Genomic DNA, 27295 nt, shown 5'->3' with positions numbered 1-27295 from the left:
CTGTTATAAGAGTCCTTTTGAGTTTCTGTGCTAATCTAATAGCTCTTTTGTTAAACTACAGAGCAATAAGAGATTTTTTTATGCTTTGTGTTATATTGTGGAAACATTAGCAAATGAAATAAATGTGAATTTGGCTTTCTAGCACTTAGAAGTATTCACTTTGAACTGTAAATTATTTATGATACTCAAAGAGACACTTTGTAAATAACAGGAAAGCACGAGAAATCAAATGCAGATTGTGGTATTTAGTCTTGTCTTGCCATTGTTAACCATTTCAGTTCCACAACATGGTTCAATAAATCAAGCGTGTCTTTTAGACATCTCTCCTAAAGGAATTAGAAATCAGCAGAAATAAATGAAGCTGTCTACAAGTGACAGCTACAAAGGGAAACCCAGAGAAAGAGGGAGAAAAAAAAGGTGCTCCTGTGAGCAGATGATAAAGCAGATGCTGAAAAACAACAGGGGGATTGCACCATTTCTTCTCCAGAATTGACGATTGTTTGATAAACAGCTAGTCATGCTCCTGGAAAACCCTGTCCATCAGTGCATATCAGTACAAATTAACGATGACATGTCCTGATTAAACTTGCTGTGCTGTGAAATGCAACGCATTATCTGCATGGCAGTAAATGAACAAATGCTCACAGGGAGTGAAAAAACAAGCAAAGCCACACATCTCAGGTTAGGTCCTGAGTCCTAGCTGCCTGTGGTGAAGTAGGTGTTCAATTGGCAAAATCAGTCTTGTCTTGTGGGTTTTGCAGGCTATAGCTTTTTGTTCTGTTCATTAAAAAGAGTTGTCTTGATAATGTCCTTTCTGTAAAACTATAATAAGTCAAATTTCAAAATCTTCAGTCAAGTTTTTGTATCCCTTCCTCAAGCAAACCTTAAATAGCCTTGCACTCTGTGTACATCAACAAGAAGTCCCTCTTTGAAATAAACTGAATACTACAAATGTAGTAGTGGTGAGATCACAACATCGCCCAACAGGAACTTTGCCCAAGTAAGAGCTAAGTAATTTCTCAATAAGGATTTGAGAGGTCTCTCAGAAGTTCATTTTCTTGGCACAAAGGCAAACAATTTTATACTTTTAATGTAATTTAAAAAAAAAAAGTTGCTTATTTTAAAGACCCTAATACCAGAAGTTTCATTTGGCTTTTCTCTTCCCCAACATACGGAATGAAAACCCTTTTGTAAGAGCTAGCTATTTTTCATATTTTTAAAAAACACAAGTCATGTATTTAACACTGTTTCACTTTACTAAAGCATTTCTGACATAACTGATAAATAATTCTCTATGGAGTTGAACAAGCATTGCTTCTCAAGGAAGACAGGTCTGCTGAACAAAAGATCTCTTCTAAAACAGGTAGGTTACCTCGGGGATGGAAGCCAGACTTTGCAACTCATACTGCTGCGGAAAGGAAGGACCACTCAAGGCAGCAAGAACACCATTGCCAGTACAGCTAGCAGAATCTGGAATTTCTTCTCACATCTGCAAAACACATTGATGGTGGTAGACTCAAGCCAGATGGCTAGATGCAGTCTGAAATATTTTTCAGAACAATTCTTTATCCTGATTTTACTTTACTTAACTAACATTCCAGGTCAGATTCCAATCTCATGTAAAATCTAGAACAATTTAGCTGATTGCTGTGGACTTAGATTACAACGAATGAGATTCCAGTCCAAAAACTGTAATTTCTGTAAAGGAAATGCATAAGACAGCAATAGTGACATTTCCTCTATACTTTCATGCAGGGAACAGACGGCAACAAATAAAAAAAATTATCTTGGGAATCTTGGGAGAAGTAAAATATTTAACCCTTTTAGTACTTAGCTTCCTCTGTACATACTACCTGGCCAGCAAATGAGTGGAAGGTGAAACATGTCCATTTCCCTGCCCAAAATCATATGGTAAAGAAATACTGTTCTCTGATGTTTTAGTTCCTACGTTAAGAAGGTCTAAGAGGAGATGAATTAGCTATGGAGGAAAACATAAAGAAGTAAGGACTGCAGCTACATACAGTGACGCAAAACGCCCTCCAAGTCTTTGTCCAAGAAGGCACAAAATACCAAGAGCAACCCACAAACCATTCTTACATACTTTTCCTAAGTTTTAATAAAGGGTGTCAGGCCAGGAGAGCACATTAGAGAGGGGGATGGAGTAATTAGTACTACGTAGATTTAGGATAATGCTTCCTTCATAAAGCAGGCTGAGAAAGTTGCAGAAACCCAGGCTACTATGTAGGCAGCCAATTCAGGAGGCTATAGCTGGCTAGTGTTCCCTTCACCTGGCTGCAGAGCCTGTGACGTACCAGGCGCAGCCTGGCACAGAGAGTGCCTTCAGCTTGTAGGCAGTCTCTAAAACAGAAAAATGCAAGACAATGCAACTTTTTTCCCCTCCTTTCTTTCATGTGGACTTCAATCTACTTTTATTTCTGAAATAAAGGTTTTAATTAAAGCTACCTTCTATACAATGCACTGCACTTCAGCTCTGTTGCAAATAACACATTAATTTCCCCTGACTCCAAGTAATCTTACTTTCTCTCTTTTATCCCTGAACACATCTTGCCTGGGTAAACACCAATGGGAAATAACAGGTGGGAGCAACAAAACTGAGGTAGCTTACTGGAAGTTATGACAAACTCTGCATTTTGTTATTTCTCTTTATTTTTAATATATATACTTCTTTATTCTTGCAGACTTCCCCCACTAAAGTTATGAAATGAGCCTTAACAATGCAGCTTCTCACTGGAGGAATGGAAACGAAGCAGTCACAGAAGGTAAAACAGCAGATAAAGCACATCGAAAGAGAGGAGTATATGCTCCGTTCCAGAAATCACCACTACTGTGCCACCCTGTAGGCTATAGGGAGGCACTCTGAGCAATGAATCTTTCTTTGTGACCTCAGGTAGTCACATTTGACCTTCAAGGTCCAGTCTTGCATGCCCATGTCACAGTTAGGGTAAAGGTCCTTGTACATTTACCTGAAAACTCAAGTCAAAATCGAGACTAAGATTTTTTGCCTCTTTCTTTCTGATTCTGGATCAGGTCACTGGAAAAAAATTAAATTTCAAAAAATTTTGCAAGGCCAGCTTCCCTGTGATATACAGGAGAGAAGGGATTTGATCTTGGTCTGTTCAGTCTCTACAAAAAGCCCCCGAGGTTGCTAGGTTTGAGATTGGGTTTTTTTGCCTCCTCCCTTTTTTTTTTGGTGGGGGGAGGAGGATTAAGTGAAATCCCACTGTACGTCACAGTTGTTGTCTTGGCAAACAGAAGAGGGAATGAATGAAAAAGTTTCAGAACAGGAAGCTGAAACTGTGACGAAGTAAATCCTCTAGCTGGGCTCATGTTCCGTGTAGATCATGTGCAGCTGGGACATGCAACGTAATCATCAGTGGGCTATAAAGGCATCTGCCAACGTAAAATTACATATATGTATTTCTGTTGCTGTAACATTTAAATGATGTAGCTGTGGACTGGAACCCCTATTGTACTAGACGCTCTAACACCACAGAACATGGAGCTCCCTTCCCCCCACTCCTAAAAGAAAGCTTGTAATTTAAAAACAATTAAGTACAGATATGCAGGAACATGCAAGAAAACAGGTTCTGATTTCTGTGGTAATTGCTGAAACATGGTCTTTTTGTAGATAGTTGAAGGAAAGATTTGAAAGAACGTAATGGAGTAGCTTTGTAGATGTTTCCAGAGGAATTTCAATCAAATATCTGAGCACTATGTGCTGAAACCCAAAAATCTTTGCTTTAAAATCTAAAACTACACATTACAGAATGTCATCATGGCTTGATTAGACATAGATCATATGAATAGGTACTTGTCTTTGTATCGAACAGATTATACAGAATGAGAGCTCTAAACATAGAATGATTTTAGGTATAGATATAAAAATACCTTTTGTTAAGGTAGGCATAAGCCACTAAAGGCCTCATAAGTGAAGACAAATAACCTGTGCCTAATGTAACCAGAAGGGAGGGCGGGGGGGTGTGTGTGCGGGGGGAAGTCTGAGGATGGTTCCCGAGAGAAGATAAGATCGAGAACTGACAGACTGGGAATCCTTTAGAGGTGAACTCTGAATGGATCTGAATAGGAAAGAAAATTTACAAGGGCTGTGACTGAGATCAAAATAACAAGTACTTTAATTAGAAGTGTATGAACAAAGCAAAGGAAGCAAACTAGCAGAGGGAAAACAAAGTGATGGGAAAACAATCAAAAACTTCAAAGATTGAGGAGAATACAGACAATCAGTTATTATTTTATTACTGAAGGTAAAGATACAACAGTGATGAGCCAGAAGTCAGAGAAATACTAAGTAGCAGTCCAGCCTAATGACATGCATGGGAATAGCTGAATGAAACTAAGGTATAATGGAAGGCAAAGAAACAAGGCCAAGAACCTTGTACCTTCTCTACATTCAGTATGGCCATGTGACAATTAAAATATTTACTTTAAATAAGTATTCTCAGTCCTCCTTTACCACTGGATTAGAGTAATGAGTTAACTTAAAATTTTCATAATTCTACATGCAACATTTTTCTAAGGAATAAGACTAGTCGTTTTTAGGAATTTTTTTTTTTTTTTTTTGGTCTCATTGCAAGTAACCACTGTTCTTCCTCAGATTATAGTTCTGGAGAAAAAAATGCCACAAAATAGGTTTCATTGTTATGTTTTACTATGTTGCTTTATGCTAACTGTTGATTAACAATCTAATAACACTGAAACGAATGAGCTCTGAGATTGGCTTTATACCTTAGGACAGCACAAGCTTGAAGGTGCACAATGGCTGCCGCAAGTGACAAAACAGCAGTCAGTGTACACAGACATTAAACGATACTGCAAACAAAAAGCTGTATGTAAATGCAAGAGATTGAATATGTACACTTTGTACACAATTTGCATACCTCCGATGTATGACATGTTAATCAAGGTTTGCACACATGCCTGCTTTTTAAATTTTTTTTTTTAATGTTTTTATATAGCACCTAGTGCTAGTTATTTAAGCACTGGCAAAGGCCTGACTCACTACTGCGTCACTGCTGTTTTAAGCATAAAAGACAAGAAATCCAACAGCAGCAGCTACTCTAGGCAGAAATAATTAAGAGTGGGTTGTGTTATGCTGTGCATAGATGTGGTTTTGCAGCACTGTGTTGGGGCTCTTAAGGCAACAGTACAGAATTGATACCAAGTCAGTATTCTGTTGAACGCACAAGTCCTAAGAGCTAGGTTCAAAGCAACTATTTATTCGTACTCAAGTTTGGTGTTACATTACCCCAGCAGGGTGATTCAGAGCACTAAGGGTAGATTTTTAAGGCTCTGAATAGTGAGAGGAGAGGGACATTTACACATATAATCCATAAAATTTACATGTGAATTGGCAAATGCAAAATGAAACACTATGTGTGAACTCCACCTAGTTGGAGCTTCAACATTCTCATGCCTTTGAGATTCAGAGGGTGGAGTTTAAGGACAGGTCCTTAACTGAGCAGGACTCACAACATTGGTTATAGCAGTTACAGTATTTGCCGGAAAGTTGAAGTCTTGATTTCTTCCTTAATCTGAGAAATTTGCATTTCTCAGCATAATGCCTAACCACCAACCAATAGAACCGTGTAGGTGAAAACATATTCCAATACAGCATGTTGAAGCTAAGGCTTTTGGAGACAGAAACACAAGATTGCTAAGGACATAGGAGAAGAGTGAGAAAGAGGAAGACATGAGTACTCAGCTGAAAGGAAGAGACCTGGTGACCCAGTTTCCAGGCCAACAGTGTGGGGAAACTTTGCAGGTGCAAGCATTCAGTAGGTTTTTACAGATGTGTGAATGCACAAAACTTCTCAATCTCTTTCTTGGACTTCTTTGCAGACATTTTACTTGAAGCAGGAAAGATGTTCTGAGCCCTACCACAAGATAGCAGGGATAAAATCCTGGCTCTGTGATTGCAGTAGCAAACCAATGGTTTCAGTGGAGTTGGGATTTCACTTCCACATCCCTACTTCACTTTAGCATTGTCTCAAACAAGGCTATATTTCAATCATAATCTCCAAAGCTATGACTTAGTATCACATTCTACATTAGGACTTTAAATGCTCTCAAGGGGCTTCACATCGGTGTAGCAGAAGTAGCATGACACACAAATTATCTATATTGTATGCTGCCATCTCCTATACAAGTCATTCTTCAATGTTGATTATTCTTGCCAAAAAAATATTCACAGTAGTCATTGCAGAGCTATGCTAAAAAAAACCCCAAAAAATAAAAAAAATGTTTTAACACCTTAAAGGAATGAAGTAATTAAACAAATAGTGACTACCTCCGTGTTTCTCTACCATGCAAGTAGGCTGCTTCTAATCAAGGAAAGTTTACAGAAGAGGTTCTGTATGTAAGGGGAACCAGATCTGGCAAAATATTCTCAATCCTCCCTTACACAGTTGTGGCTGCATATTCTGATGAGGTTCATATCATAGCAACTCTCCAAATTCATTTATAAACAAGTTAGAATGAAAGAATAAATGAGGTTATAACTTGGCCAGAACTCCCCTTTTTGCAAACTTTTACTGAGAAGAGATGGAAATGGCTTTATCTGATTTTTCCTGCAAATCCCTTTGCTGTCCAGATACCAAAAGGTATCTCTGATACCTTCCAGATACCTGAAGGTATTGTTGATACCAGAAGGTATCTCTGGTCCATTAAAACATTATTTTATTGCACTTGTTAAAATCTGCTTTTATACGTTATGCTATTGCACTGTGTTTTGTGGAGGAAGCACACAGTAGAACTAGTTAAAAATTACCATTTCTGCTGTATCTGAGATAAGAAAATAGGACAAGTATTGCTCAGACGAATGAGTGTTATCAGTGGTAAGTTACAGATGTATTTATTACCTACTTGTACTCTTACATTTTTAGACAGATGTCACTCTAGAAATGAGGAAAGGAACTTTAACCCTTTTCTGAACTTCTAACAGTTTGTTTCAACTTCTGCCTGTGTGAGTCTAACCCCAAGAATTCTGCTCTGCTCTCGGTTGTCAACACAACTGTTCTGGTTGTATTTGAATGCCTTGACTAGCTCTTGTGGTAGTACATATTTCTACACACAGACCAACAGGGAACAATTGGCATCTGCCATAAGATTTATTTTTTGTCCAAGATTCAGCAGGCAAGCCAAGGAAAAACTATAAATCATTTCACATAGACTAATATTTCAACTCTTTGGCAGAGAAAGCCGTTATAACTGATAAAGTGACAGGATTTCCATCAAAAGAAGAGAACCTTATCTTGCGCTGAAGGAACATAACATTTTCTTAAAGCCCCATTAACCTCATGCGAATCCACTCACCTCTTGTCCCAAGACCATAAAAATAAGACTGATTGTCACAGCGAGGATTTTAACATGATATCAATTGGGTTAGATATTCTAACATTACTTAGCGATAAAGGTACAACAACCAAAAGAGGAATAGCAAAACTTCAGACAGCGTACATGTTTTGGGTAACTGTGAGGTGAAAAGTGTTCACAGATTAGCTACCACACAGTATTAGCTGATAATTCACCCAAAAGATTGACAAACACATTAAGGACTGCAGGATTTTGTGAATTACAGTGATGCACAAATGCCCTATCAATGTGATTGAATGATCATTGTCAATTGAGTTACAGTGTATTCGGTACCTTAGAAGAAACACAAGCATTATATCTGCCTTGTCAATCATTTATTTTACAATACCTAGTCTAAAATATTCTTCTGTTATTCACTTATTTTATACTTAGGATAAGTTAACAATGGGATTTTCCTTCTTTAACTGTCTGTCCATTCTATTTTTGGTGAAAACCAGAGTCCACTGCTATTTTTTTTCAGAGAACTATCAAGATATTTGGTAAACTTTTAGGCTATGTGAAATAATTTTTTGTTTAACATTATTCTGTTATCTCTGTTTTTCTTTGGTGACCAGACAGACCTGTACTGACAAATTAACCTGAAACAGGAGGATCAACTTCTTGAAGATAACTCTTAGGAGCTGTGCAGCTATTGGAATAATAAAAATGCAGAGATGTTACATAAAGACTAGAATTTGATGTGCAGGCTTTTAGTGTGGTGACAACTGCAGCAGCGCAAAGGTTGAAAGTTTCCATTTCAGGATCTTGAACAAATGCTAAGAACTTTAAAATTCTCCTAAAGGAAATAAGAATTATGTTCATATTGAAATAAAATAAGAGCATCATTTCATTCATTTTTTGCTTTTTAAAGTGAAAAGTTGGTTATACTACAATATTAATCACTACATTAATGAAACAGAATTAATGAATGAAACAAATTAAAACTTTTTATTTCCTTTTGACATGCAAGCACAAAATATTTTGACATTTAAAAAGGTAAATCTGATTTTGCTCTGAAATGGGAATCCAGTGAAAAAATAGATCAGTCAGTGAAGGCAGGTTCCTCCCCACAGTTTTGTATATTTTGATGGAACAGAGGCTAAGGAATTTTTGACTAGCACTAGTGACAAAGTATGAAGGCCTCAATTTGCATCTCAGTGCAAGGCTTGACTTTGTAGAATAGAAGAATAGACGGTTGGAGCAAATCTTTCAAAATTTCTTCTTGTAAACTGATTATATTGAACCATTAAAGACAGATTAAGCTGGTTTAAAAAAAAAAAAATCACTGTTCAGAATATAGCCACAGAAAACAGTGATTGATGTAAATGAGGTGAAAATTCCTTAATCTACGTGTATATATTGTTGTAACAAGGTCATACTACTCAGGAGAAAAACCCAACACAACCATTTTTCCCCCAAAATACTCCCAAGCTACCTAAAATTAACAAGTTGTTGGTTTTTCCTTCAGTAATAGGACTGAATTTAAACATAGGGAAGTAAAGTTCAGCTCAAATGGAATAGATCTTCCTGCATTTGCTTGCTTACTTATATGTACACCATAAACATATAAAATATGTGTCTGAATCAAAGTTCTAGTCCTTATAATTCTGGGGTAAAAAGAGAGGTTTGGAACTCACTCATATTTACTAAAAAACCACAACAAAACAACAAACCATCACACTCAAAAACCCCACACCACACCCTTTGCAACAGCCAACCTCATGGCTGGGCACAAGTTACAGTGCTGATGCTCATTTTGCAAAGTCTGATTGCCTCACTGAGCGATATACAAATCACCACTGTCTTTCTGGAGATACAAATAGTTTAAAGAAGAATTGTTATTATGTGTTTTTTTTCGTATTTAATGTAAATAGACTGGACAGGCCTGATGATTGACAACTTTTATTTTCTTATTGGCAGGCAGAACATGGCCTATAAATATGAGTTTCACCAAAAGAGTAAGAAGTGTTCACTTTCCTGTCCAGAAAAGCTACTTATTAATGCAAATTGCTATGTTCCTTCACAGCATGCAAGTTTGACCCTAGGTAAAAACAAAAATTTATTTCAAATAGGCCAATCGGCAGCTACGTATTTTCAGTCATCATCGTTAGACTAAAATTTGACCTGAAAATTCAAAATCTTTGCTTCTCACTCAGTTAGACTCAGCAAATAATTTTCCACGTTTATTAGAAATGGGCACTTCACTATGAAACTGCTGCTTTACCATCAACACAGCTACCACCTTTCTATAAATAACAAAGCCTGATGATTATCACTCACTCTTTGTATGAGTCATATTTAAAGAGAGCCCTGAGGTGCTTCTCAGGTAGTCTCTTTGAATCATGAATCAGAAAGGAAAAAAAGCAGCCTCTGAAATATCACCATGCCCAGATTCTAGATGCCTAGAACGTATCATCGCCTATTTATAGTTTCAAGCTGTCGGGCAGTTTCACATAATGGAAGTGAATGGTCATAGAGAAGTTTTTCTGCTTCAGCTATATTTGTAAAATTAAGAGAACCTGATAATGGGAAAGCTCCATCCGTATCCATGCCACGGACACACAAATCAGAACAGGAAAGGTCAAACCTCCTTATTTCAAAATCAACTGAAAATCCATAGTCTGAGCATAAATGGAGTATAAGAGCCAGGAGGCTCCCCATGGCACAAACTCAGGTTGGGCAGACACCAGCAAATCTTGACAGACCTGAAGACAGTTTGTACCATCAGTCATTGCTGCACAGCACATCCTCAGAGCCTTGCATGCTGCAGTTTTTAACCTATTACTTTAGATCTCATTAACAGATTCAGCTTCCAGATCTCACCTGTCTTTTATTTATTTTCCAGCCAGGGCTACAGTAAGGCTTTTACTCACCTCAGCAGGACTACAAGAAGTTTCCTTCCTTAAGGACAGAGGAGAGAAAATGCTTTCAGACCTGACGGAGCTAGAGACAAGCAGCAATTTTCTGACAAGAAGCTGACATGTTCTTCACCGCTCTTGCATAAAACATTGAGCAGTGCTTCTCAGGCCCACCTCAACTTTCTAAATTTATTTATTTATTTTCATGCTAACTGCTTAGCAGTTTGGCAAACTGCTGTTTAACAGCAAGGGCAAATGTCTTTTTTTTTTCAGGGTATGAAAATACTCAGAAATAGACAAAGCCCTGGCAAGTCCTTTACCTTCCTTTGACCATCCTTCAGTTCTCCTTTGCTCGCAAATCTTTCTCCCTTCACATGAAGGGCTCAGTTGTTCCCCTTCTTAGGCCTAACTCCTCTCAGACAATCTTTCTCCCCATGAAGGAAAGCAACACTACCCCAGTCCTTCAGCCCTAAATGGAAGGGGTCTCTAGATCAATCTACTTAATTCACTTCCTTGCCACATCACTGCTCGTTAGCCCCGAGTGCCTTCATCTGGCCTCCCAGGCCCCACACCACCATTTCTGTGGGCTGCCTTGGAGCAACCCACCCCTTTCACACATCACTTTGAGCATCTGCTTTGTCATTCCTTAGCAGAGTTCTCTGATCTTCTCCTGCTTCCTTGTCTAGAGATAGTTATTCCTGATTTTTTTTCCAGTTTTGTAGCCATTCTCTCTAGTCACTCTTCCAGACAGGTAAGGGACAACACTTCTCTGAAGTGACTGCTTCTCAGAAAGTCTTGGTCTTGCTATGATCCACCTCAGAACTATGAGCCCCAGAAGCCAGTTGGGGTTGAAGGCAATAAGTTACAGAATAGCGCTAGTACCCTAAATCACTAATAATCACTGAATAGCTATAGTCTCAGCAAACAAATATTAACCTAGAGATTAAAAAAAAAGTCTTTTTCTCCCTTTCTTACAAGAATTCTATCAAACCCACGCATTCTTTGACTATATTACTTCTTACACTGATATTTTGAAACACGTTGAAATCTGTGACTTTATTTGCCTTAAATAATTTTGGATATTAGCTAATCATTGTTGCGATTTACATGCAATACTACAGAGTTGATGAGTGAGGAAATGTTACAGAACGTCTACTTCTGCTTCAGAAACTAATACCAAGTGCTTCCTAGCTCATCAAAGTCCTAGGCATATCAGCACATTACCTGATCTAGCATGCACATACACGTATACACACCAATAAGCCTAAATCACAAGGTCTAACCCCTAGCTTTAAATAATCATGATGATATGCATACAAATATCTTGCAAGTACTGGAAACAGTAATTCTCTATTTGCCTCTGCAAGAAATTCTGCTTCCACCTCCTTTTAACAGGAACTCATGTGAAGTGAGAGCGATGCTAACCAATTTCAGAAGTTAAGGTTTCTTCCTGAGATGTCATGTTCTTTCCTCAGCACATTGCCCAGCTGCAACGCTCTAGTAGGGAGATGAAAAATTTGCAAATCCAGTGTCAGATATAATTCCTACATATTTGTAATTTCCATTTATATTGCAAACGTCATTAATGAGGCCTTAAAGAATGCTTCATTGTAAACAGTGGAAGGTTTACAGCTACCACTCTTCAGTCAATGTAAGAACAGTGCATCTATTTCAGCTATATGAAGATACATGCATACATTCTTTGTTTCACTTCATACACCAATGTATAATTTCACGACGTTAATTCTGTGCATACTGAAGTGAAAAAAAAAAGGAACCCCCTCTGAAGTTCTCTTTCATTAAATCAAGCATTTTCCTTTCATACTATGTTTTGTGTACTCAAAGATTTTATCTTCATCATCAATACTTTCAACCTGAGCATGGTTGTAAATTATTAGAGGCCATGCTAAAAAAACCAACCAACCAAGGTTAATAGAAAGACACTGTCACTGCTATGATAAGTGCCAATATAGTAAAATGGCTGCTCCATTATATTTTGCTACAGTGAGAATTTGATACATACTGACCAACAGATCTGATTTACCTTTTATACGTCTAGTCAGAATTGTACGTAATTGTGATTACGTGAACCCATCTATCCCTCTTTATATGAAAAAGTGTGTTGTGAACAATTTGCTGTCACAGACTGGCACATTTAAAATGGCATATATTATTAAATAATAGCTTATGTATAATTTTATTTGTTTTCAGAGTTACAATGTTCATAAGATAATCATAGAGAGCACATTATATATTATCGTCAAACACATTTTTGCCACAAAAAGTTGAGAGCATTGGTAGAAAATCCTATGTCAAGTTATGTGAAAATATTAATCACCTGTAACCATAATTTCATAAAACCAATGTACACTTTATGTAATATTATGTCAGCAAGTTCCTTCTTTTTGCAAATATCTTTTGCTCTATACTTATTGTATGTTTGCAGTTAAGAAGTGCATCAAATGCTTCTGTGTGTGTGTGTTTGCAATGCACAGGAAAAATATTAGTTTACTCCTACAGTAACTGTAATTGTCAACACCACTGGACCCAAGAATGGGGAATTACAAGATCTTAGTTTTAGCAAGTAGTTGCCCTCATATTTTTCTACCTAATGCTGAACATAACATTAATTGGTATTTACCTCCTAATGTTTACATAACACAGACTGTATATTTCAAAGACATAATCCTTACCAACTATATACTGACTTTTATTTCAGTGTCTATTATATAAATTCTGTTGAATTCTTATACTGAGGAACAAATGATAGTAACTTTATTTAAATACATGCACAGTACCGTGCACTACGGAATGATGAAGTACTATTTTTTTAATGGATGAATGAATCAATAGAAAAATAGATTTAATAAATCATTAACATTTTAAAGTCTAGATAAAAATGGGAAATCATGCACTTCAAGCAGTTTTATTTTTTCCTTGTTTGTTTTTTGATGAAATCTCTGAGAACTTAAGACATGCAGAGCTGAGAAGCAGCTCACTCTGAACAAAGAACAATGTTAAGACTGCACAGAAAGTTTTGATTGAGAGTGCTTATATGCAGGACTGAAAAAAGTTGCCATTCTTGGACTTCCCTTCAACATTAGACAGTACTGTGCAAACCTCAGATAAATCCCTGTATTATGATTTCTAAGCTGTTAGGAAGTCTCTCAGAGGGCTAAGAAAGTAAAAACCTGAGCAACTGCCTCCCCAAAGTTTATAACAAGAAATATTTTGATTCCAGATAGCAGACTACAAAAGGGGAATAGATAACAGTTTATCCTTTCCTTAAGAGATTAATTTAGGGGATGAGTAAATTATGGATGGCATAAATTTATAAATAATAATGACAACAAAATTAGATATAAATTTAATTTTCCCATATTTAGAGTACATGCCTGTGTCTTAATACTTAGAGTATGTGTCTGTCTATCAACTTCTGAAACAAATGAAAAGTGAGTATTTACTTGCCATTGATTTAATTTTTTCCTACCCCAACATTTGTCTGGACGTTGCCAATGTAATCAAAAGAACTGTAAATTTTCAGAAGTGAGTCTACTCCAGTGAGCTTGATTAATTATGTATTAACCCATTTCTCTGAAGCATCCTTCACTAAATCTTTGGTGGGAAATGCACTTTATTAGGCATGAACTTTGGTTATTTGTGTGCATATGCACTATGCTATCGGTCAATATGCAGAATGATTTAAAGTTTGGCATGTTACAGAGATGTATTGCTCATTAAAATAATTCTAGTGTTTCAACAAACAACACTGATGGCTAGTTTTACAAGTATTATTATCTTAACTCTTAGCATGATCTCCTTAGCCTTATAGTTTTTGCTCAAACTTGCATTGACTTCCAATCTTACAAAAACTTACACAAGGGTAATCATGATCATTTGAATACTGCACACATTGTTAGAAGTTTTTAGCAGGTACAGTTACTCACATACATAGGAGTTATCAGAATAAGATATAAGATTTTAATGCTTAGCTGAATAAAAACATTCTCAGGGTAGAAAGAAATGATAAACTAAAAGTACAGGTTAATGAGACCTGTAATAAACTTCACTCTGAAACAGGTCTAATTGGCTATTGATGTGAAGATGTCTGATTCAAGAGATATTATTGAACCTATGGCATATGATCATTGTAGTAGAAAAAGTTGAAATGGAAAAGAGAGAAAATCAAATTACCCATGGCATTCTCTTCCCATATTCCACAGCAGAATTAGCCGATAGATTAGTAAATGGTAACGCATGCAACAAAAAATATGCTTTATCACTTTATGTAAACATCTGCTTTCATCATGCAAAATGCCTACAAAACTGTGACAATATTTTTTTCTAGTAGCATAGTTTTACATTAGCTCAGTTACGGAAACTGTTAAACCAAAATCCATGATTTTGCAAGTAGAAGATATTCTAAAATTCTTGAAAGATTTCCAGCATAAATATTCCAAAGCCCACCAAAGCTAATTGGTTTTCTAAAAACTAAACTACATAGGCTTATTCCTTGCTGTGGTTCCTTGTTCTTTTGATGATAGAAGAGAAAAGACCGGTTTTTGGAGGAGGTCCCATCAACATGGGGGCTTGGTTCTTGTGAGTAATTTTTATCTGGGGGAAGAAAGAAGAAAAACAGAGTTATCCCTTGAGCTAGTTCAATTCCAAGTATCTGAGATACCTGAATTATCTTTATATGTGACTTCCAAACCTTCTTCATTTAATCAAAGATGAAAGGAAAATACCTGTATTTTTTATGAATGATGTTACACAGGCAGTAAACCAATCTATGTGTAATCATCGTTTCCACAAATACTTGAAATTATACACTCAATCAGCATTAAAAATCACATGCAATAAAATACATGCCAATATGTGATCCTACTTTTTGAGTGTGGGATTTATTGCTTGTGTTGAATATTTTACATATCTACAAGATGAATAAGAATTTGAAAGTTGGAAAGGACATACATGCTGACAGACCAAGCTGTTGCCTATTATGAAGATATAAGCGATGTCTTTGTATGCTTTATTTATACATCTAATCAAGCTGTACTTCTCTTTTAACACAGGACACTGCTTAATTTCAAAATAACCATTATGAATGAAAGTCAAAAGTTAATACACAAAAAAGGTCAAAAAAGATGAACTAGCATTCTAATTTGTTAATTAATTGTTAATAGAATAGACTCAAATATTGAAAAGACTATTTAAAACACTTTGTAAGACTGCTCTAAAGCCACCCGTTTTGATTTCTTTGATATAAAACTACGAATCACCTTAAATGAGACAACCTTAAAGTAGATTATGTCTGCAATTTTCTCTAATTCAAGTCTAAATTAGAGAAGACATTTTATGAATGTATGCTATGCTCAAAGCTAATTGAAAGCAATTATCAAAGTGGCATTTTGTCTGTGACTTTAAGATACATTGTAAGATAATAAATGATTCTCATTATGTAATAAAAAGGTCACATCTTGCCTTTGGGCTAGTGACGCTAAGAGTTTTTCAAAAGCAATCCGAGACATTTTCTTTAGTGAACTACGACTAATACAAGAACCATCACTTATTAAATATCAGTTGTCACCTGCATAGTACCCACATCAGAGATGGGTATTTCTTTCAAAAAGAAACACCACCTCATTAAAAACTGGAAAAATATATCTCTTGAAGTGCATACCTGACATTTTCAAGTTAAAATGAATATCCTTCACTTGTCATTCACTAATAGTAATGAAACAAAAAATGTATGTCACGTGCAGAGTCTCATTAAAATATAGATCAGGACATTTCTTGGGGTGGAAATTTACTTTACAATATAAGGAGACAGAAACATAAAAATCTCAGCAGAATGAGCGGGTTGGTTTAATTCTGTTAGAGCCTTTACTTTACTCTCCAAATGCTCATTTCCATGCCACCTTAGTTCACTAGTCTCAAATTTCATACGTGATCTCTTTTTGTCAACATTGTTCATTAGTATCAAATTTAGCATACGGGGTTTTTTTGGCGGCCTAGATTAATTTCACATGGATAATAATTCTTGCTTTCAAAGACTGGCATCAACATATTTTCTCACAAGAAATTCTGCTTCAGGCACCACTTTGGAAGCCAAATCTGTAGTTGGGGTAAACTGGCGTTACTCAATTGATGTCACTTTATACCAGCTGATGATCTGGTCCTGGAAAATCGCCTCAAGGATTTTTTAACTTTCACATGCTTCATAAGACATATTTTGGGGTCAGGAGCAGTGATGACATCAACCTGATCCTGAGGATCAATACATGAAGTAATCTGCAGCTGCTGGGAGTGAATTTTTCGAGAGTCATAAGGGTTCAGCTTATTGCAAGATTTGGCCATGGTGTGGCAGTAGGAACGGCCTCAGAGTTTCCTTTCAGAGGTAAATCATAGTAATTCCATCTTAAAGCGAATAAAAGAGCAAAGCTCAAAAGATGGCTTTAGTATGAAGAGGTGAGGTAATCCTGAGACCCCATACAGATTGCATGTTGGATTGGGGCTGTTCAACGCTGCTGAAGATGAATGCAATTACATATTGAGAGAATGTTTATCATTTGTAATGTTCTTTTTTGGCTTGAGCCATCTGTTTCAGAGACCATGACCTCTTCAGTATGTTGTATCCTATCAGCTGAGATCAGCTAAGATGCCTGAACATGATTAACCACTCATGCGCATGGGGATGGAGTCCTATATGCATTTCTCCAAAACATTTTTTCAACAGTTATGAATTGGCATGATTCCAGGGGTGTAAAATATATTTTACATTCTGAAAATGCAAAAATAAAGTGTAAACTTAAAGTATATTTTTTTACTTATGCATGGTAGTGTATGTTAACGTTGCACTTGTTAACAATGATAACCATTGATTCCTTATTTTCCTACTGAGAAAAAAAAAAGATTAAAAAATCTTATCTTTGGGTGATAAGAAGAGATTAGTATGTTTGTAATACATGCTGGACCATTGCACTACCTTGCCTGAAATAGGTTAATTTTGTCTTTCTTGAGACTTTCAGGCACTGCATTTCTGCCCTGGACTCTCACTTCTGCTTCTGTTTTCATACTGGCAGCACTGCCAGAGTTGGTTTTGTGAGTTTGGGTGACAAGTGACAGTACACACTTTGAGACAGGAAGCAGCACTAAGGGTCTCGGAAAAAGAAATAGTGTTGTAGGTCAAAGTAGGACTGAACATTGAAAAATGCTGTATGGGAGACTGAAATGGACAAAAAAAAGAAAAAAAAGAGAAAAATCTTTAATTACAAGCAACCAAGATTTAGTATAGCTGTACATAGATTCTGTGTGCGTGCACATGGAGCATCTAAAGAGTAACTTTTACCATTCAGTTTCTCGTTCATTCAGCAAGCAACTTCATGTCTTTTTTAGTAGAAACACAATTACAAAAGCTTTAAATAAGACCTTTTTGTTTGTTTGTTTTTCATTTTTCCTAGGTGAATCTGTGATTTACACACACACACACACGAGAGAAAAAGAGATTGCTCAGACAAAAATCCCAGAGCTCAAACCCTAACCTAACATATTTTTAGGAACTGATGATACCCGGACAAACATACTCATACAAATTACTATGGAATTCTGGAAAATAATTTGTGAGATCACTGACTCAGTTTTATTGAAAATATATAATAACTTACAGAAAACAAGGAGGACACTGTAAACATAAATTAGGAGAGTGCCTGAAGTGCTGCTGGAGAAAAAAACTTCTATTTGGCATATTTGGCAGAAATTTATATTTAAAAATAGGCAAAATGAGGAAATAACAAAACTCCATTTAGGGGGAAAGTAAATAGCCACATGAATTGCTACGACATCGTGGATTTTTGTTGTAAGCCTGATACACAACATTATAGGCTAAACTCAAACTATTGAAGTCAATGGCAAAACTCTCATTCACTAACTGAAGCCAAGATTTTATCCTATGAGCTCATGATCACAGAAATTTAAAGGGCTGGTATATCTAGTAAATAGGTTTAGCAGAAAAATACTGCATTTGCAATTTTGAAATCACCTTTCCAGTATTAGAAAGTGTGTCCAATGATGTATTCATGGCAAGGAACACCAGATCTAATTAAAAAATAGCGTAATTCTTAAAAGAAGAGATGGTAATTGCTCCCTATTTGTCGACAGCAAATTTTCTGATAAAGAAGCCTGAATTTCTGATACTAAAGATATTTATAAATACGAAAAACAGACATTTATTTGTTTCAGGAGCAGGACAGAGTTTCAAAATATGCCTTGAAGCCACATTAATACAATGCATCCACTGAATGAAATGCTGTGAGCATCAGTAATTTTAGTGTGATAACTATATCCTTTAGGTCAATCAGTTTTGCTTTCATACACCTTTTTCTACAATACGTGCTGGTTACCTACATGTTCCTGACTTCACAGAACGCCTAAATGTTTACTAGTAACACAGAACATGGTGCTATAAATACAGGTACTAACTACAATGCTAAATGACAATAGAAAACTGGAAACAGAGATAATCAGCTCTGCTTATATTATTTCAATTAATGTTAAAGAAATCCTACATTTTAAGGACAGAGGGAAAAAACTGACAGAAAAAACATGTCAAGTTGGATCTGTTAGTTTACGGTCACTTTTCTCCATGCTATCAGCAGGGTTTGGATGTTGGTAGTTTTGAGGGTATGAGGGTTTTCCCCCAGTCTAGATGCCCATACGCTGCTCCCCTTAGAGGAAATGGAGGGACGCAACACCTCTATATCACAGGAGTACCAAATAATTTTGTCTTCCTGTAGGTGATCAAGAGCTGTACTGGGTATCATGATATAAATAAGACCTATAGAATGTAGGGAGTGCTAAACAAAATTAACATGTGACTTGCATTATGTGGCATTTTGGTCAAAATCTCTTCAGATCTAGACCAGTTGTTTTAAATATAGCGTTATGCAACACTTCTTTTAAATAAATTTCTTAACAATATTATTGTGCAAAGTGCAATCAAATCTAATCAGTTTGGCATTAATTAAGCTCTAATAATATACTCTAGTCTCTCTCCTAAGTAGTGTGATCCGTTTCCCCTTCACACAGGTAGATTGGAAAACATTACGGTGTCATCATAATTTTTAAACATACCGAGAAAATGACAGAGCTGCAAAATTAAAATAAATGATTAATGGCATTTTTTTCATGTTTTGTACTAATAGGTATCACTGAGGTTTTAAATTAATAGAGCTGTCAAGCTCAGGGTTGTTACAGATTCAGTGCAGAACTAAAATGGAAATTATGTATTCCACAGACACCTAAAGATGACACTTTGGAATATTTTAAATTTTAATTAGTAGGTGCAATTGTTTTTCCCCCCTCGTCCCTAAAACCACTGCAAATTAATTGGCAATTAGTCACAACTAATTCTTTTCTTAACAATCTGAACTGGAAAGAAAGGTGCATTACATGTTAGAGTGTTTGTCTGGGGTGCAGAAAGCACACATGCAGTAAATTGCTTTGTCAATTACAAAAACTACCGTTGTGAAATTAAGAAAAAATATGCATAGGTAAACAAAACTAATTAACGTGCAGTGTACCTGTGAGCACAAAAAATAATGCCCAGCTGAAAAATAAAATGTTAGAAACTCAATAAATCACTCTGGCCTCAAAACAGAAATGTATGCACGTTGTTGCTCAAAAGGGAAAAAAATGCAGCATTTTAGTATAACACCAAAAACTTTTTCTAGCGATTGACTTCCATTTGTAGGTTAACTGTGTAATAATTGTCTAATATTCTACTAAAATCAGCCACCATAGCTAGGACCCAGTTCCTCTTTGCTCTAAAGAAGCAGACACAAAAGTTTAAGTTCTCCCATTATAAACAACTAATAAGAAAATATTACTACATTCAGTGACATGGAAAGAAGATACTTTGCAGACAGAGTCTAGAATACAGCTGCAGATTCTTCATGCGATCTGTGGGGTGTTGGAGCCAATGGATCTACATAAAAGCAAATCTGTGACTCTCTTTTAGTTTTCTCACCCAGCCCTGGTGTATAGTAATTATTAGTAAAAGCTTTTTTTTTGTTTTTAGTTCTTGTTTCTCTCTGGATTTAACTACAAAGGTCAGACTTCACTAGGACCTCTGTGCTCAGGCTCATCACATCTCTAGGGACTAAAGGAAAGGCTAGAGAGGAACCATTCATTCATTCATTCAAAACTTATTTTTAAGGTGCATTCAAATTATAATATTTTGAAATATTATTTCTGAGTTTCGTTATTAAATGGCTTACTACAAGTATTCCTATCAGTAAATAACTCTAAAAATACTATGTGTTTCAGATGTCTATGAAACTATATTTCTGGCAATCCATTAGGTGGGCTCTGACTATGGATTTTCATTTTCATTCCTTCATTTAGGCAATATTCTTGCATCTTCTATAGACATTGCTGTCTTCTACTTTTAATCTAATGTTGCTAGCAGCTTGACACGCTTTCAGATATGATGCCAACCAAGTCAGGAATAGATGAAAGAACTGAAATTGCAGTTATTTCTAATTAAGATGGAATATTCTTATGGATTTTTTCAAAACAATGCTAATAATTTATGTAGCTAAATTGAAAGATTACTTTTCTTAAAAAAAATCCTGATGGCTAAAGGAAGGAGTTTATTGAATTAACTTGAGAGTCTTTGAAGTTTCATTACTATTAATGACCTGTTTGGAGATCAGGTGAAACCATAGTTATCTTTCATGTTGCTATATTTGTCTGGGAGAGCTCTGATAGAATTTCCTCTTCAGCTAATCAGACGAGATGTTTAACATAACATTAACATTATCATCTTTCCTTCTCCCAAAGACTCCTCTATAAAAAACAGTGAAAACAATACAATTTGATGCTCAGATTCTGAATCATCTTATACCAGAGCAGAGTGACTTTGCCAGACGCTGCAGTCTGCATGTGTTCAACATACTGAATAATTCTGGATGACAGATCTTTAGACAAAGCCACTCACATTTTTAAGTATGCACAAGAGCTACAGGAACACATCCCTGCTCTCGTCTAGGGATGCTAGGTGCGTGTGCAATAGAAGATCATAAAAGATGTTGAAAGAAGCACATGACAATTTCTTTAGTACTAAAACTGATAGCAGGAATGAAAAATCACAGATCACAGCTTCTGGGGAATCACTGCATTGTCTATTGCATCCCACAGTATTTTCTCAGAGCTCACACCATCATTTTGGGGGAACATGATCTCTATATGCATGAGAAGGGACAGTTGTCAGCAACTTGTGCTACTTGTATAAAACTTTTTTCCAGTTAGAAAGGAGAAGTAGCAAAGATAAACTTGTTGATTCCTTCAACAGGAAATAAACTTCCAAGCCTGCATGTGCAGCCTGCATCCCATACATAACAGGGATTTGATGCAGAACTTGTGTTCCTTAATATGTGTAACGGAATAGCAGAAGAATTTTGATCAGGTTGAACTCGATTTCTTGAAAAATCATTTGCAAAATACTCTCATTTGTATCAAAATCTGAAGCAGAAACAGAGGAGGACTTCTGAGCTTAACCACTTGCACCTTGGGCCAAGGTTGATTCAATACCTGCCAATCGTATGAATTTCTTTCTCACTTAGTCTCTGTAATTTTTACAGGTCAGTCCATAAAACTACTGAACTTAGATAACACTGCAGTTCCTGAGATGACCATACCAAAATAAAACATGTGTTATTTCAACTTTCTAAAAGACAGTTGGAGAAGCAGGGATAGCAGTCTTTTTTTTTAACAATAGCTGTCTGGCTGGAGCACCAAAGAATCAAAAACCTGAGACTCAGCTGCTGTGTCTAACTGATGTACGTGATCTGTGCAGAAGTCTCTCCCCTAGAACTAGTGAGATGGTATACCCAAGCAGGTCAGTACTGTGTGGACAAAGTAGCTTCTGTCCTTAAAGCCACATAGCTAGTGAAGTAATAAGCACCTTCCCTCAGCAACCTCATGTGAAACAAGAGGTAGCATGGGAATGTCCCCCCATGTCTCATTGCATGATGTAGGATTGTCAGCACCTTTGTATATGAGCCTCAGTTCCTTGTAAGAGCTAGGGAAAGAAATTTCCTAGGCGGGGAAGTAAAAGGAAAAACAAACTCTCATATGTTTCCTAAGGAACTAAATTAATCGATTTCTTTATCTGATCATCACACTTTTTTCCATTTAAAAACTGGTCATTAATCATTTGCTCTCAGGTATTTTTCAGAGAAAGCTGCAGTTTTGCCTCTAGAGAAGACACAAGCTCATGATGCTTACATTGGTCTCCTCATATTTTTTTCTGAAATTTGAGCTCTTGCAGGTTCAAATAATTGGCTACATAGTTGGCTACACATAAGAATTTATTGTGATTTTATGTTTTTGTTCAGACTCTGGTTTTGGATACACATCACTGAGATATCATCCTGATACTTACATAATCAAATACATTTTGGCTTCCAAACAAAGACCCCTCTGAAGCACACACTTAGAAATCAAATCTTGAACTTTGATTGAGAGAAAGCTAACATCCACCTTTGTCATTATCTCAGGAGGAATTCCTAGCTACTTTGCAGAGAACTTCAAGGAAAAACTGTAGTGTAGTTAGAATTAGTGGGAAGGAGAGTGGTTGGACCACACATGTTTTTTCCTTTGTAAGATGTAGAAAACAGAGCGGGGTAGATGTACAATAACGCAAGGAGCAATTGCAATAAATACATTAAGCTCCTCAGCAAAGAAAAAACATTTCCTGAAAAATGAATAATATGACATAAAATAATTCTATATCTAAATTCACAGAGGTGCAATAGTCTAGACAAATAGTTCATGTATTTTCTTCTCAGAGGAAACAAATACATTCAACAGTATGGTTTCCTTATGTAACACGAAGTCTATTCACTTAACAATGGTATAGCAAAAAGGGTGGGTTCTACAGAAAAGTATATGCCATTTCTATCCCCTTTAAAACAGTACTTCAACTGGACAGCAGTAATTATCAGTAATAATTTACTGTTTCCTCAAGGCAGTAATTGAAATGTAAGAACTGTCTCTTTTTCCAGGTTTGTCCTCAATTGTGCAGGCAGCTTCTGCTAGCATTATCAATCAGATAGCAGGGATTTTGCACAGAGCAAGCAATCAAGACAAAAAAAGCACATGTTATTGCCAGCATCCTTCCATAAGTTCTCTTCTGTAATCTGGCAACTGAAAAATTACATGTCTTTTTCTTGAGCAAGTAACTGCTGGGTTCAGTGCTGTTGCTCTGCACTGAGCCATAGCTGTAGAAGAGGTAAAGATAATGATATCTCTTAACTCCAAAAGGTTTCCTGGAATAAATCTCATAAAATCCCCACTGTTCTGCCTTCACACAGTGTGTGTTCACATGGTTCTCCTCTCATTGCAGCTTCTGAGCGCTTACCACAGAGAATTAGAGTTCAGGCACTCTCCCTGCTGCTCAGCTGTACACTATGGTGTATCTGGCAAACATGAACTATCACAACCCTTTTATTTCATCCTAACCCACACATTATCAGCTGCCACACCTGTTAGCACCTTACTGAAGGGGCTCCCTTTTACTTTTTTGTGTAGCCTTTAATTTTACTACAGACATAAAGTTCATGAATGTCATCCAGTACCCTGGTTTGGAGAATTACTCCCATCTGTAGTGGGTTTTCTTCCTTGTCACACTACTGTTTTGTCATACTTACAAGCTGCAAGGCTACAGCAATTCATCTACTTAAAAACACGGGTCTTCTTTAGGGAAACAAAATTAGTAAAATTGTATATTAAAACATGTTACTAAGACTATATTAAACAATAAAGAGCTTAAATTTCTTCAGCATCTCCAAATGCTCGGTTAGCCTCTATGATTTATCGGAGAGAAATGAAAATGGAGAATTCTTAGAGCTATACCTTTCTTGTGTTGTCTGTAAATAGTTACTCATATAATCTCCTCTGAGCAAGCTCCTCCCTATCCTATCCTATCCTGTCCTATCCTATCCTATCCGAATTGCTGTTTACCTGCCCTCACTTCATGTGTGTGGGCACTGAAACAGGAGACTAAATAATTTCCTTCATTTCTCCATTAAACTGTAAGGATTTTTTAAATATTAGTTCTATTGTATAATTCAATCAGCACAGTCAAGACTTCAGCTTTCATTAAAACGTCCTTGATATGAACTCTCAAAAGCACAATGGAAAATCTTCCTAAATTTTTAAAGAATAATTTATTTTGTACACTTCAGCATCAAACCTAACATTGGCTCTTCCTCAGCAACAGAGACTATAAATCTGATACATCATCACAGATAAATGATCACATTGGGTAAAGGGATGCTGGGACTGCACCCTTTGAGTATTTTCCAAACTTGAAATAAATGCCTTTTTATTCCGTCCTAACCTGTGGGAAAAAACCAGCATGATAAATTGAAAAGGCAGTGGGTGTTGAACTATATGATAGTGTGTGAAGATGTTACTTAAGTAAATTGAGTTAATGCTGATGACAAGGGTTGTCTTTTAAACTGAAAGATACTGTTTCTATCATTGAAGAAGTGAAAGTACATTAATCAGTTAATATTTCTGACTATTGTAATTTTTGTTACTCATTTAAAAAGTTCCTAAATTTTTTGTTCAGCTCTTTTCCCAGAGTATCCCAGTATCCCCAGTATTCCCAGTATCCTTACCGTGCAAGGGGTTTGCATCCAAGGTTCCCCATCTATCTGCATAGGCAGAGACTTGCTGGTCCTAAAGTGATATATTTCATAGTGTAAGTAGAAGTAACTAGACAAAACCGACAAATGTATTTATTAAGGAGAGATATATGTGATGGCACACACATATAATCCTGATTTACCCCTAAGCTTCTATGTAATCTCCAGTATGACCCAACATGCTTACAAAAGTAACCTAGTCACTTAGTAGGCTTAGTTTGACTTTCAACACACAAAGCAAGAACATTGCAAACATTCACACATCTTGCCAGTAATACGCAACTCTCTCATGGGAGAATAGTCTGTAATTTGTGAAATACAGAGTGAATTATTCAAGAACTTCAGGAATAAACCTTATTAACTGAAAAGACAAAGGAACATCTGCTATTTTTTACAATTTAGACTGACTACTATAAAGGAAGTAAGAAATAAATTTTAGCTCTATCATCACCATTTATTAGAACCATAAAAGATGTATTTACACTTGTGTCTAACTCTGGGTTAGACAGAGCATTCACATAACATGACAGTTGTACTATATTCAGAGGCTTTAACATACCATGTGTCGTGGTTTAACCCCAGCCAGCAAGTAAGCACCACGCAGCCGCTCCCCCCTCCCCCCTCCCAGTGGGACGGGGAGGAGAATCAGGGGGGAAAAAGTAAAACTTGTGGGTTGAGATAAGAGCAGTTTAGTAACTATAAAATAAGTAATATTTAGTAAGTAAAAAAAATATAATACTAACAATAATAATAATTAAAATATAATAATAATAACAATATTAGTAATAAAAAGGAACATAACAAAAAAAAAAGAGAAATAAAACCCAAGAAAAGACAAGTGATGCACAATGCAATTGCTCACCACCCGCTGACTGATGCCCCAGCAGCGATCCGCCCCTCCTGGCCAACTCCCCCCTGTTTACATACTGAGCATGATGTTCTATGGTATGGAATACCACTTTGGCTAGTTCAGGTTAGCTGTCCTGGCTGTGCTCCCTCCCAGCTTCTTGCACACCTGCTTGCTGGCAGAGCATGGGAAACTGAAAAGTCCTTGGCTTAAGATAAGCGCTACTTAGCAACAACTAAAACATCAGTGTGTTATCAACATCATTCTCACACTAAATCCAAAACACAGCACTGTACCAGCTACTAAGAAGAAAATTAACTCTCTCCCAGCTGAAACCAGGACACCATGTTATAAATTTAAATTGTTAGTAAAGGGGCACTGATTTTAACATAAAGCTACAGCCAGTGTTCCCTGTCTAGTTTTGGATACCACATTAAGAAAGGTATAGATAAATGAGAAAATAAAAAAAAAAAAGGACGAACTTTTGGGGTCTTTTCCAACACTATATTTCTGCATTATAATAGTTTGCATACAAGACTGTTAGAAATAACATGGAATAGATAAATCTAATAATGGAAAAATGAGTTAACTGAGCACTCATATTGGTCAACGGAAATTCTGGCTTGGACATTATTTGAAAATGACTAACAGTTCATGGGAGTATCTAATATCATCTATGGCCATAAGTGGAGGAAGGGAAGAATGTTCAATGAGCTCTCACTTTACAGGTTTGGAAGGGTTCTGAATCTTTTGCAGTTGTGGTCCTGCTGATGTGGGATTATAAAAATTATCTCTTGGTATCCAGAGAAGGTTGGAATGCCTCTGTGATCTTATTTCTCTTCCTCATCCACATGAGAGATTACTTTTGAAGTCAACATCACCCAGTCCTTGAGGAGAGTCTCAAAAATATGCCAGGTGCTTTGGCAAATCCTACTTATTTTCTTGAAGTTTTTATGGCTGTTCTTCTGTTTTAGGCTCATTTTAGGCTTTTGGGGCTTATAATTGTATAGCTAATAATTTTATGAAGTTTTTGGAAAATTATTCCTGTGAAATTCTTCACTGAGGAAGACTTGACCATCTCTCTCTTTTCCAGTCCTTATCTAATCCAAAAGTTAGAATAATTATTTTCTCCTTGAGTTCTAATTGAAGCTTCCTCTATTGTGAATGTTCTGGTCACTTTTAGCATAGTAAATGATAAAACACAACTAAATTAGTGTGCTCCACCATTAGCAGCTTACACATACCAACACATTTATTAATAGTGACTTTCAGTGTTCAGTAAATAACAAATAAATTAAAACCAGAGCACTTAGCCTTCTACAGATCAAAAAAATGCTTTATAAATACTAATTACATGCTACTATTCCCTGGTGAGGTATGCATTATAAATGGGTTAAAATGTGTCAAAGTAATGTTAAATGACTTTTTGCTCAAAATTGCATGGAGTGTATACCAATAATAAACCCCAAAATGTTCACGCCTTACTCCTT

General features: G+C 36.3%; 1 protein-coding gene across 12 annotated transcripts in view; it reads right to left on the bottom strand.

Moving 5' to 3' along the window:
• Positions 1 to 12436: 12436 nt before the first annotated feature.
• Positions 12437 to 27295, bottom strand: part of DGKB (diacylglycerol kinase beta) — a 334240-nt gene continuing 319381 nt past the window's right edge. For 7 of the 12 annotated variants that reach the window (XM_050891903.1, XM_050891909.1, XM_050891907.1 and 4 more), the window contains 2 exons: positions 24932 to 24992; positions 12437 to 14861 (listed from right to left, as the gene is read on the bottom strand). In XM_050891903.1, coding sequence (XP_050747860.1) covers positions 14754 to 14861; positions 24932 to 24992 — 169 coding nt within the window. In that variant the 3' untranslated portion in view covers positions 12437 to 14753. Of the gene's footprint in view, positions 14862 to 23127; positions 23528 to 24488; positions 24649 to 24931; positions 25029 to 27295 lie in introns of those variants that run through there. The other 5 variants (XM_050891901.1, XM_050891902.1, XM_050891912.1 and 2 more) reach the window with 3 other exon arrangements.

Source organism: Gymnogyps californianus, chromosome 2 (genome assembly GCF_018139145.2).
Source record: "Gymnogyps californianus isolate 813 chromosome 2, ASM1813914v2, whole genome shotgun sequence".
Taxonomy (NCBI): domain Eukaryota; kingdom Metazoa; phylum Chordata; class Aves; order Accipitriformes; family Cathartidae; genus Gymnogyps; species Gymnogyps californianus.
The sequence above is the reverse complement of the archived record's forward strand: the minus strand, read 5'-3'. Positions and strand labels throughout refer to the sequence as shown.